This window comes from Corvus hawaiiensis, chromosome 2, assembly GCF_020740725.1.
Source record: "Corvus hawaiiensis isolate bCorHaw1 chromosome 2, bCorHaw1.pri.cur, whole genome shotgun sequence".
Classification (NCBI taxonomy): domain Eukaryota; kingdom Metazoa; phylum Chordata; class Aves; order Passeriformes; family Corvidae; genus Corvus; species Corvus hawaiiensis.
Genome location: NC_063214.1, coordinates 33471059 through 33483201, shown reverse-complemented (window position 1 = coordinate 33483201; position 12143 = coordinate 33471059). Strand labels below are relative to the sequence as shown.

Below are 12143 nucleotides of genomic sequence, written 5' to 3'. Positions count from 1 at the left end.
TAGGAGCAAATATTTCTGTGTCCAAAGACCCAGTAAATTCCAGCCTGGCACTTGTTTAGCATCTTCTTGGTGTTTCTCACACCCTACAGTTAACCCAGTGAACGTTCCTTCTCCCGCCTTTCAACACCGGTAGCAACAATTACAGGAAGATTTCTCTGTTACACAGGTGATGGCCAAGGGACAAATCATATTAGCTGACACCCATGATCTCACTGTGAATCCTGGAGATGGTGAGCAGAACTATGTTTTTTTAGTATTTCTGATGATAATTTGGGCCAGGGGGGATGTAGATAAATTACTTCATTTCAAACACTGTATTTAATATTTCATTCAAACTTTGCATGTAATGTTTGAATTTTCAAAATAAAACCTTTTTAGGTGAAGTGGCTTTGGTTAGTTTTGTTTTCTCTGAGTTCCAACAGGCGCTATTTTTTTCATGAGAAAATGTTAGAAAATTCAACCAAAAATAAACATAAGTTTTGGCCATTTCCTAAAACCAGCACTTTCTGATGGCCTCTCTACCCTATTCTGATTGTGAATTCTTACCAATGTTGGGAGATTCACGTGTACAACAAGCAGGAAGAGTGTGTCTCCTTTTCTTTGTCTCTCTCACATTCCTTAATTTATATTTTTTTTTTGTATTGTTCCTGCCTTGTAAGCATGCAAACACATGCATACCTATATTCTAATCAATAAATTTACATTTATTCACATAAATATCCAAGGATTACACATTTCAGGAACTGAGGCTGGGATGCAACTTAAAATGTCTTTTGAAAATGAGAAGAGTGAGACATTTTATAAGTCTGTGAGGAGGAGTTGCACTGCAGTGGATATAAACAGATTATGGCACTAAAAGATCTTGTGTGCTGTACAAAGTTCTGTATCCTCACTAGAAACAGTGACTAAAGTCACACCTGGGCTAATACCAAGGGCTGATCTGTCACCTTGTCTAGACTGTGACATAAAGCTCAGGCCCAGATAAAAGGGGTTTTCCAGCACAGAAGGGCATTTTCTACCCTGCTTGGAGCAATAGTTTGGTGTTCCAGATAAGTGCTTGCTTAGCAGTAACCTTGCCAAGTTATTCTTTCAGCCACTCCGCAACCTTGACTGCTGTGACCCTTTCCAACAGTCATGTTATCTTTTTTTTGCCTTGACTATTTTCTGTAGATCTTGGAGCATGAGGGAAAAAAGGGGTTGGGAGCATCAAGAAATTATGCCAGGTGTTAACTGGGGAGAATCTCAAAGGCAGACTGAGGCCCTCCAAACTCATCTCATTTGTCAATTCACAACCAGTCTTTGAATGCAGATGTCTTCAGCAACAGCCATAGATTTTAGTCACGTGTCTGTTTTCCAGCTCCTCATAACTAAAAACTTTCAGCATGAGTGAACCTGACCTTTTTTATCTGGGACGTGAACTTGACTTTTTTATCAAGGGAAGACAAATGCATATACTGGAACCTCTTGCATGTTGAATAACCTTTTTTCACTCTTAGCTTATGGGACATTTCGGCTGACCTTCCCTGTCAAGGCAGCAATTGCTCCTGTGGCACAAATGCTTGTGTACACCACTTCACCCAGTGGGGAAGTCATCGCCAGTTCAGAAGATTTCCGGGTTGAAATGTGCCTCCCCAATAAAGTGAGTACAAGCCATGGTTTACACAACCCATGTTTGTCTTGTGGACAGAAGTTCAGTTTAGATTTCCAGAATGAAGGCAGAATTCACAATGGGTTCATGAAATGTTCTGACCAGATGTTGACTGAGGATTGATGAACCTGAATAAGCTACAAAGCTATAAAAATAAAAAGTGGGACAAGACAGAAACAAAAAGAGAATCACTCATCCTTGTTAATTATATTGATCAAAGATGAATATGCATTAGACACTAGCAGAGCTCAATTCACAAGGCTAGAAGTGTCAGAATAATAGATGCAACAGTGTCTGGAAAAGTAGATGCTTGAACTTCCTTTTGGATTTGCAGGTGAGCTTGAGTTTTGCACCCAAGGAAGGTCTTCCTGCTTCCGACACACACCTGCGACTCCATGCCTCTCCAAGATCCCTGTGTGCCCTCCATGCAGTGGACAAGAGTGTTCTCCTTATGAAGCCTGAAAATGAGCTTTCTCCCAGCTCTGTGAGTCTTGGCTACTTTTGGTAATGAGCAAGTACAAGAACAAACCAAGTACCCACTAATACCACTGTAGACATGGGGCTATGTATTTTTACAGTTGCATTCCCTACACTTGCTTTTTAGGAGCTGGCATTCACCAACAGAGTGTTAGGTTTTGTCTGTCCCTGTAAGTGCTGACCTGCTGCATTTTTTCCCTGTTTTTTTGCATTTCCCCAGGTGTATCATCTTCTCCCACTGAAGGAAAGCCGGGGTTATAGCTTCATGGACTACTACCTGGAAGAAGACAACGTAAATCCATGTGTGTCACTTGACAATCTGTTTTTAAATGGATTTCTCTACGTACCCATTTCATCTGATGGTGAAGGTGATGCCTACAACATTCTCAAAGTAAGCACCAGCCTTTCATTTTTCTCTTTTGTTCCCTTTTGGAATTAAGTCTCCTCTCTTCTTCTTGCCTGTCCTGAAGGGCTTTTTAATGGAAAAAAAAAAAGCTCATTTGCTGTAAACTTGCTCACATTTGTATGAGAAAATAACCAGGACCAGTTCCTACATCTTAGCCCATAGGTAGTAACTATTTATCTAAACCATTTGACCTTTGAAAGGTTTCCTCATAGTAGAGACACCTGCAAAAGGGCTTGGGTAAGGAAACAGTCCTGAGAAATTACCTGTAGTATCATAATATTAGAAACTCCACATTCATTCATGTTTTCTTTCTCTGGTTTAAATAGGTCTCTAATAAAGTAGCAGTTAATTTGATAACCCACAAATTCGCATATACCCTTCCAAAGCGTCCTGCACAAATCTTTTTGGGTACCCTCACTCCAATGCATTTCACACAAGCCATTTTCACCCAGGCAGCTGTCCCCAAGGTAGGCCTATGGCCTTGCCTTTCCATCTGATCATCCCAGGATTTAGCCTTAGAATGAGAATAACATGATAGAGACCCCACATCTGTGTCAAACCAGCCCATCTGCGATTTACATACAAGCCTTCATTATTCTGACCAATACCAGACTTAGGTATACCCATTCTTGACATACTAAATAAAGTTTATTATCCAACCATTTTTTGCATATTTTTTGTTCTTCTTTCTCTTTGTTTACTAGGAATTGGGCTTAAAAGTCTTCACTAGCAGCAAGATCCATAAGCCTGAACTCTGCGAGCATTACCCAGAACACATCATGGAAAGGAGTAACAGTGGTTCTAGTACCTTTTTGGGTTTGCCTCTCACACAACCTCCTAAAATTTACCACCCTACTTCTTTCCTTCCCTCTTTGAATCTTTGAATATTAATTACACAGGCAGATCTGATTGTGTTCCTGTATGCAGACCTAATTCAGGATCTCTCCCTTCTGGACCTAGTCCTGAAATATGAAACTGATTCACCTCTGCCTGCACCTTACCAGGCAGCCAGATGAGCCTGACTAGAACTGTGCGTGCTTGGTGACTCCCATGCCAGCCCCTACAGCAGGGAAGGTCTTGTAGCACTAAAAGAGTCTTTCAGCACAAAGCAGTGGGGTTTTTTTCCCATCAGATCTGAGTCCAGCAATGAAAACCCAAAAAAAGGAGCATCTACTTCTAGGCAGCCACATTCTAGCAATAGCTAGAGGAACAACTAGGGCAAAAATGGGCCAAGACAAATGAGAAGGTGGTACAACCCATGGGTCAGTATTTTACTACTGGGGGCTGAGAAATTTGGTTCTGTTCCCAGTTTCCCTGCTTACATGACTATCAGGGACTGGGTAGGTCATGTCACTTCTCTGGAGGTTCAGTGACTGTGAAGATAGGAGAATGACATTGCTTTTGTTTTCTTGTTTTCTTAAACAGATCTGAGATTAGCAAGACTCACCTATATCACTTCCAGTTACTGATTTTTATGGTGCAGTATCCCAGCTCCAATTAAACAATTATAGTTTTTGGTCCAGTGACAGCTTCTATCCATCTACTCATAAGACATCAGATCTTTGGTTTTGAAATGGAGGATTTGTCATCAGAGTATGGCCCAAGACGGCTCTCTGCTTTGACAAGATGTAAAGTCTTCTAAGGCTGATGGAAAAGTCATTCATAAGGCAGAACAGTATGAAACACTGTGAGAAAGCATCTTTCTGCATATTTGCTAATGGCCAGAGATGTAAAGACCCATATTCATTTTTTAAAAATTCCTAGACAGAGGGCTAAGTGTGTCTTCTGTTTCTGGTCATGTATAAATGCAATCAATTCTTCAGCCAGATTATTAAACTATGTGCCATGGTAATATCTGGGGGCAGTATGTTTCACATTTGATTCTGTATTGCTATAGAAATATAACCTTAATAACACCATCATGCATGGTTCTTTCGGCACTGCTGGGTTTGCTGGCAGTGGGGGAAGAATGCTTAACTTCATCCAATCTCTGTAAGAAGAGCAGTGACATTAAGAAAAACTAAATACTGAGATGGCAACAGAGAAATTAATGATTCCAGTGGCCAAGATGTCAAAGCTGTCAGTTTTAAAATTTTACCTAACAATAACAACTACTTGGAGGGAAAGTATGTTCCTGGTTTAGAATGGAGTTTGACACATGTTTTCCTTTCTCCCTGTCCTTGAATGAATTTGCTAGTCTCTACAATGAATCTGCATGGAGAATTGAGTTATGTCTTGACAGAAGGTACAATTGATGACGATCCTATGGAGACTGTCCGGAAGTACTTCCCAGAGACATGGATCTGGGACATAGTTTCAGTGAAGTAAGTATTTAAGGGAATGTAGAGTGTGGTCACTAGGACAAAACCTTGAAATAAGTTAAAGCCTCAGTGGATGTATTGGTACTTCAGTGAGAGGAGTATTTCTAGTAGACAAAGGGATTTTTTATAGACATTAAGTATAGGATGCTTCAGAGGAACATGCAAAAGCCAGTGCCTATATCGCAGCTGGTCAGGGGTTTGCTGTCAGCAGATGTTGCACTATAGGCTGTGAGGAGAATAGATGAACATCAGAATATAACTGAAGTCTTGTTCTCTGTCCCTCACCAGCTCTGAGGGAAAAGCTGATCTAGAAGTGACCATCCCTGACACCATCACTGAGTGGAAAGCCAATGCATTCTGTACTTCGGCAGACACGGGCTTTGGCCTGTCCCCAACAGTGTCCCTCAGAGCCTTCCAGCCCTTCTTTGTGGAGCTCACCATGCCCTACTCTGTAGTGCGTGGGGAGTCCTTCACGCTGAAAGCCACCGTTTTCAACTACCTGCCTGCCTGCATCAGGGTAAGAGATGTTCATAGCTTTGCTCAGCCTAACAGCTTAGGCAAGACTACAGTGGGTCGCTTTCAACAAGGTGTTCCAAGCCAGATGACTGATCTGCAAAGATAATTTCAGCCAACATCCCAACCGATCTAACTGCTTTAATGCAACTACTGAGGCAACTGATGGCATAAGAAGAGATGTTCCAAGTCTTTTTCCATAGCCCCATGGGGTAAAATCATCTTTGCACTCTGGCCCATATTGATGTGGAGTAGATCTTTTTTGTCTGTGTCTCATGTTGGCAATTGTCTTCATATTAGGAGTAAATAATGCAAGCTCTCCTAAAGTACATGGACCACCCTCAATGTTTGAAGGGATAGCTGGCCATGCTCTGTCTCCACATACAAAAAACATTCCTTTTGGTGATTGCAGAGGAATAGAGCTAGGTGCAGATGAAACTACAAAAGTACTATTACACCAAAATGAGTGGTTCTTATACAAAGGGTGATGTATGTATGTACAAATCCTTGTTGTATTCGGTGAAGAGGGAGTATGTTTTCCCCACAAAGTTTTGAAAGCTACATTTGATTCAGAGCCTAAAGCTCTGCTATTGAGACCCCCAGCCTTGTCATCACAAATTTGTGTCATTGTTCTATAGAAATATAGAACTTGGGTTCTTCACAGATCACAGAATCATTGCATACCCACATGGAAATTCCAGCTTCACGGGGTGGATACCTGTGTTCAGCGTTTAGTCTCATCTCACAAAACTTCACAGAAGATTTTCTGGAATGTGCAGACCTCCTGTAATTTGTTGCATCTGTCTCTAAGACACTGAGTTATATAACTTCACCATTCTTACCGGCAATTTTTTCCAACAAAAAAAAAGAGAAAATTTGGTAAAGGATTAGTACAGAATCTCAATCACCTCTGCTTAGTTTTTTATAAATAGAGATTTTTATTCTAAAAGGAGTGAAGCTGGAACAAGGAAGGACACTTATCCAGTCATTCCAATACACTCTCATTTATGTCCATGTCTTTCCTATTTTGTTTGCTATTTTGAGGTTCCTTACTCCACTTTTCCTTGTTCCCTTATTCTACTTTTCTTTGTTCCCTTACTAGCTGTCCCATTGCTGATGTTTTATCTCTTCATCTAACTAATCATGAGAAAGATCTTGAATTCATAGCACAACTGGTCTGTGCTATTCATTTTCCCAGAATCGATTTCCTTGCCAAAGATCCTGTTCTTTACGCTTACCTCCCTGATCTCTTACAATTGTACACATTTCAGTCATTTTCTCCTTTATCAGGCAGCTCTTGCTCTGCAATACCCACAAGGTCCTCAATCCCCCAGGAAAACCAGCTCCACCACTTTTTTCCATGCATTGCATTGTCTGCAATAACTCCAGCTCCTCTGCAAGTCCAAACCTCATGACCCCTCTCTGTACAACTGGCAGGTCAGTGTGTCTCTGGCTGAATCTACTGATTTCCTGGCTGTATCAGTGGGGAAACAGGAAGAATCCTACTGCATCTGTGTGAATGAAAGAAAAACGGTTGCTTGGGCTGTAACACCAAGATCTCTAGGTAAGAGACCGGATGACAAGATACTGGGATCAGATATCTGTGTATGGCATCAGATCTTTGGTGTGAGGAGCTAGGTGACTCCAAACCTGTTTGGAAGGACCTTCTCTGTGTCAGAAGTGAGAAGTCCAACCCTGAGGTGAAGCACTGCACTGGGTGTAGTGTTTCCAGGTCCTAAACAACCATGTGTTACAGGCCTTGGCTTTCCCAACATTTTAATAGAAATCACAAATTCCCTTAATGCATGCAAAGCACCCAGACATTCCAGTTGGGAGCTAAGAATATCTTGTCTTAGTGTGTCTGGGTCTGAAATTTTTTAATCAATGCTTGCCTTCTCTGAAGCCTCCCAGAAAAAGACCATTTGATTTATGAGACCTTCCCCATCACTACTCTTCATGCTGATGGACTAACACCTGCTTGAGCAGCCATCACAAAAGAGGTGGTCTGGAAGGCTGCATCTGGATCAAGATAAAACCCTCTCTCAGATTTAGTTCTCCTCTTGGAAAAGCTTCTCTGTAATGCATCACAGAGTGCCAAGCACAAACACAGACCTGTATTTCCTTGGCTCTACCTGGCAGGACTGACTGACCCCTGTTTCCTCCAGGGCAGGTGGAGTTCTCAGTGACCACTGAGGCCCTACAGAACCAGCAGCCCTGCGGGAACTCCATTGTGGAGACCCCTGAGAAAGGGCGGAAGGACACAGTCATCAGACAGCTGCTGGTGGAGGTACGTGGGCTGCTAATTTTGGTGGCACAGAGAAGTAGCAATAGTAAGAGCAATAGCTGTGTGTGATAGAGGTTTTCTGGTTTAGCCGTGAGAGCAGCAATAACGGCTTGTGGGACTCTTATTCTGCAAGCTTTTACAAAAGAAGCACTGATAAATCTGACACAGGCCAATAGAGCCCATAACTCATAATGTTGCCATCTCACAGTCAAAGCAGGGTCTTACATTACATAGAGGGACAGGAATAATAAGGCAGGCAATAATGACAGGTTTTTCTGAGACACCTCATATCAGAGATAAATGAGAAATCCTTGGGTTTGCCTCTAGTAAATCACAGGGATAGGTTGTGAATAGAACACTAGACAGAAAGCTTATACTTCTCCTCCAGCCCATGGCCAGTACTCTGGAACAGTCATCACAACCTACAGATATTTCTAAGCAAAACTACCATCACTGTTTTGAATTGGTTTTATTACACTTTGAAGAATGATCCAAACAGTGTAACTAACCTTTTATTTTTCCATTCTTTTGTACACTTCTTTCCTTAAGCAGTGTTTTGCCATGATAAAAACATAGTTTTTCACATGGTAAGTTGCCAGTCATAAAATTAACCCACAGTATAAGTCTTCTGGAAGCTATTGGCAAACAAAAAGTACCAGCTTGTTGTATAGGGAAATCTATATAATAGTAAGTCCTCCTTACATGACAGACATTCCAGTTTTCAGTAAGGCAGAACTAGGATATATTTTGCTTCAGGAAATGTTTTGCTAACCTGAATGTAATGACAGAACAACCATCCTATCTGCTAGGTTTTTTTTTTTTTTTAATTATTTACAAATGGATTTGAATGTATAATACATGAACAACTGTTTAACATTTCAGGAAATTTTCCAAATTTGTGTACGCCTTCAGGAAAAAACTGTTTTGTTCTTTGAAGATACAGGAAGATAGAGCACTGTAAAGTCTTTTCTCCCAGATGGCAGGGGAATGTAAATTACTGAAAAAGTATTAGAGTTACTTCTGGCAGGGTGTCTGAGAGATTGCTCATCCTATCCTGTTATTGTAATGTGGTAATTAATCTACAGCAAGCCCTGACGGGATGGAATTGGAGATTAGCATCCAAGGCTGAACAATTAATTAACAGGGATGGATACAGTGTAACAGGCTTGGGGTGAAGCTGCATTGTCATGAGCACAGGGATGACAATATTCCCTGCAGCAGGCAGTGCATCCCAGAGAGAGAGAAGTGAGTGTGCCAGAGGCCCCAGGGCATCTTCTTGCCCCTCCAGAAACCAAGCCTCACCGAGAGGTCTTTGGGGAAATGGATTTTTTTTTTTTTTTCACCCAGGAATTTCTCATCAAAGAAAATCTTTCAAATAATCACAGTTTGTAACTTTTAATTGCCTGTTGAAATGTTCAAAATCAAACAAAACAATGGATTTCTCATTTAGTTGCACATCAGAATGGCATACTGAAACAAACAAGAAGGTGCCTTTTCAAACAGAAGCATTTTGCTCTATCACAGTTTATCCAAAAAGCTTTTTTTTTTTCTTTTTTCTTTTTTTTTCCCCTGGTCTTTTAATACTTTTCTGTCTTTTCATACTGAAGAATGAGAGACAATATGTTCTGACTGCGTGAGAAAGTGAAGACAATAACACCATTGTTTACATGCTGGGAAAAAATATCAGCTGGCAAAAGCCAGAAACCAATAAGGAAACACTGGGAACTCTCCTATTTAGAGGTTAAAAAATTGATGCAGGGAGCTCACTAAAATATACTATGACAAAAAAATGTTTCCTAGTAAACATTTGATTCCTGAGTTTCCTGCAAAATATTTTCACCCATTTCACCAGAAAAGCGGTGTTCTTTTCTAACTTCAAAGACTAGACTAGAAACTATTAACGAGTTGACTGTGGCATGTATTTAAATTCTGGTTGTTTTAACATGTCACTTGTGGTGCTTTGGAGTGCTCTAGCTGCCACCAGCCAAAGTTCTTGCATACATATCCTCCCAGTGTGCCAGGCACTCAGCCTTCACCACAGCCTGGAGAGCTCTGCCAGGCTGGGCCACAGTGGGAGGCACCTTGGATGGCAGGGTGCCATGGCTCTGTTGATAACATCACCTTGCATGTTATCTCCATCTTGCCCTGTGAAGATGCAGGGCGTCTCTCAGTAATAAGAAAGAAAAGAAAATATATTACATTTCATACTTGTAATTAGCCAGGATGTTACAGTCCTCAATTATCCTCAGTTTAGCACATGGAGGAGAAAACTTTCTAGGCAATTTTCAAAGAGTCCCTTTTACTTTCCCTTTTGATATTTCTTTTCCTCTGTTGCTGTTGTTTCTTCACTTTTTGCTTTTTTCTCTCTTGCCTTCTTCCCCAAGCCGGAAGGGACTGAGGTGGAAACCACGTACAACTCTGTGCTCTGTGCATCTGGTAAGAGCCATTTGTTTCCAAAGACTTTCTTTGCTGAGGTAGAAACTAAAGACAAAGGAAGAAGAAAAGGTTTGTGAGTGCTCCACTCTGAGAAGAAAGGTGTAGGGATCTGATAAAACTGAACAAACTAGATGCATATCCAGCTATTAGTGAACACAATTCTTCCTGGAGGAGAAAAGCTGAGGATGTAATAGTGTCTACAATTAGAGAGAGAGAAGCATATCTTTTAGGAAATTAGGCTGGCCAGGTCACTGCAGGGAGAGAATACCTGGGATTTAATAAGGTTATCTCTAATGCCTTTCATGTAACAGGTGTAAAATCACAAACCAGACTCTGCAGTAAGACAGGTGTGCCCACCAAAGCAGAAAAGGCCATAAAAATAGGATGGAAAAAGTGTATTTGTCAGTCAAGGCTGGTTGATGATGCCGTATAGAAGTCCATGACAACCTGTGTGTAAGGGTATTGCAGGCCCAACACAAAATTTGCAGGATGGGAAACTTGGTCAACAAAATTGCAGATGAATGGATTTGTTGAAGTCAGGAAACCCCTCTTCAGGAGATGGTGTCTCACCCAGGGATAGTTGCTGCTTGTGCATGTAGATACATCTGGAATTGTAATCAAATTAATCTGCTTTTTATCCCAGAAAAGTCAGTGTCAGACACAGTCTCCTTGGCTCTCCCAACAACTGTGGTGGATGGCTCAGCCAGAGCATATTTCTCAGTGCTAGGTAAATGAAACCTCCTCAAAGTGTCACATGCTAGTGTCACAGCCCTCCAGGCTGTGCTCAGTCTAATGGCAAATTTACACTGTGAATTGTCCCATTCCCCAGGTGACATCATGGGCACTGCCATGCAGAACCTACACCAGCTCCTCCAGATGCCCTTTGGCTGTGGGGAGCAGAACATGGTCCTGTTTGCACCCAACATCTACGTCCTGGACTACCTGAACAAGACAGGGCAGCTGAGTGAAGAGGTCAAATCCAAGGCCACTGGATACTTAGTGAGCGGTGAGCTTTTGCCTTTCTGTTCATCCCCTCCCTTGGCTACTGAATAAGGACACGGTTGGTCACTGGCCTGGATGATCTGTTGGAGGCTGTCTCTAGAAAGGAACAGGATACTGGCAGGTTAGGGGTATACAATGCAGTATCTGTGAGAAGGAATCCGATGCTCAGTTGGAGGTACAGGGTGAGAGACAACAGCATCCAAAGAGGAACACAGAAAAAGTCCAGGGCTGGCAATAACTCAGGATTTCTTTCCATGAGAAAAGGACTATATGAAACACATAAATCAGACTATAACCATTAATCATGGCAGCTGCTTATGTAGATGTTGAATTCTCCTTAGTATTGAGATGTAGAAAGTATTGCTCATCTTTGACCAGGGCAGAATTTTACCACATTAGCTAGGGCGTGATGACAGGCACAACACCAGTACGTGCGCACACAGTGGGCATCTCCTGACTAGCAAGGGGCTGTTGTGACTCGGTTATTTTTGCAGGAGAATTGCACTTCCTCCAAAGAAAATGATCCTGTTTTCTGCATTCATATCCTGTGTAGGACTCACATTTTTAATCAGTTCTCCTCTGGGAACCATTCTCTCATTTCTTTCAAGTCTGGGATGCATTACCTCTCCTCATGAAGTCTTGGGCAGAGAGCAGCAATGACCACAGCTACCCAGTTTCCTGGTGGTTTTGGTGAGAAGAAGAGCAAAAGAATAGAGATATTCAGAGCCAGTATTTGCCTGAACTTCCTTTGTAATACTGAGGGGCATAGCTCACACTTGTGCCAATAGTTAAGGGGCACACTGTGTTCCAAATGTCTCCTACATTTCCTTTGCATGGCTGCTTGAAAACCACTGCGGCAACTGAAATATTTTTTCACTCTCCATTTCAGGGTATCAAAGGCAATTGAAGTACAAACACTGGGATGGTTCTTATAGCACCTTTGGGCCACGTTACGGGAAAGTTGGAAATACCTGGTAAGACCTCAGCACCACTGGCTTTTTGTTTCTGCTTTTCATGCCCTCTCATTCCTCAGTGTTCTCTTGTTCTCTCAGTGCT

General features: G+C 41.7%; 1 protein-coding gene across 5 annotated transcripts in view; it reads left to right on the top strand.

Moving 5' to 3' along the window:
* LOC125321435 (alpha-2-macroglobulin-like) overlaps positions 1–12143 on the top strand; it is a 37362-nt gene that overhangs the window by 15003 nt on the left and 10216 nt on the right. For 2 of the 5 annotated variants that reach the window (XM_048294281.1, XM_048294285.1), the window contains 13 exons: positions 167–230; positions 1497–1639; positions 1983–2132; positions 2346–2516; positions 3236–3347; positions 4729–4855; positions 5141–5369; positions 6803–6929; positions 7531–7652; positions 10034–10085; positions 10729–10812; positions 10915–11091; positions 11977–12061. In XM_048294281.1, coding sequence (XP_048150238.1) covers positions 167–230; positions 1497–1639; positions 1983–2132; positions 2346–2516; positions 3236–3347; positions 4729–4855; positions 5141–5369; positions 6803–6929; positions 7531–7652; positions 10034–10085; positions 10729–10812; positions 10915–11091; positions 11977–12061 — 1643 coding nt within the window. The remainder of the gene's footprint in view (positions 1–166; positions 231–1496; positions 1640–1982; positions 2133–2345; positions 2517–3235; positions 3348–4728; positions 4856–5140; positions 5370–6802; positions 6930–7530; positions 7653–10033; positions 10086–10728; positions 10813–10914; positions 11092–11976; positions 12062–12143) is intronic. The other 3 variants (XM_048294283.1, XM_048294282.1, XM_048294284.1) reach the window with 3 other exon arrangements.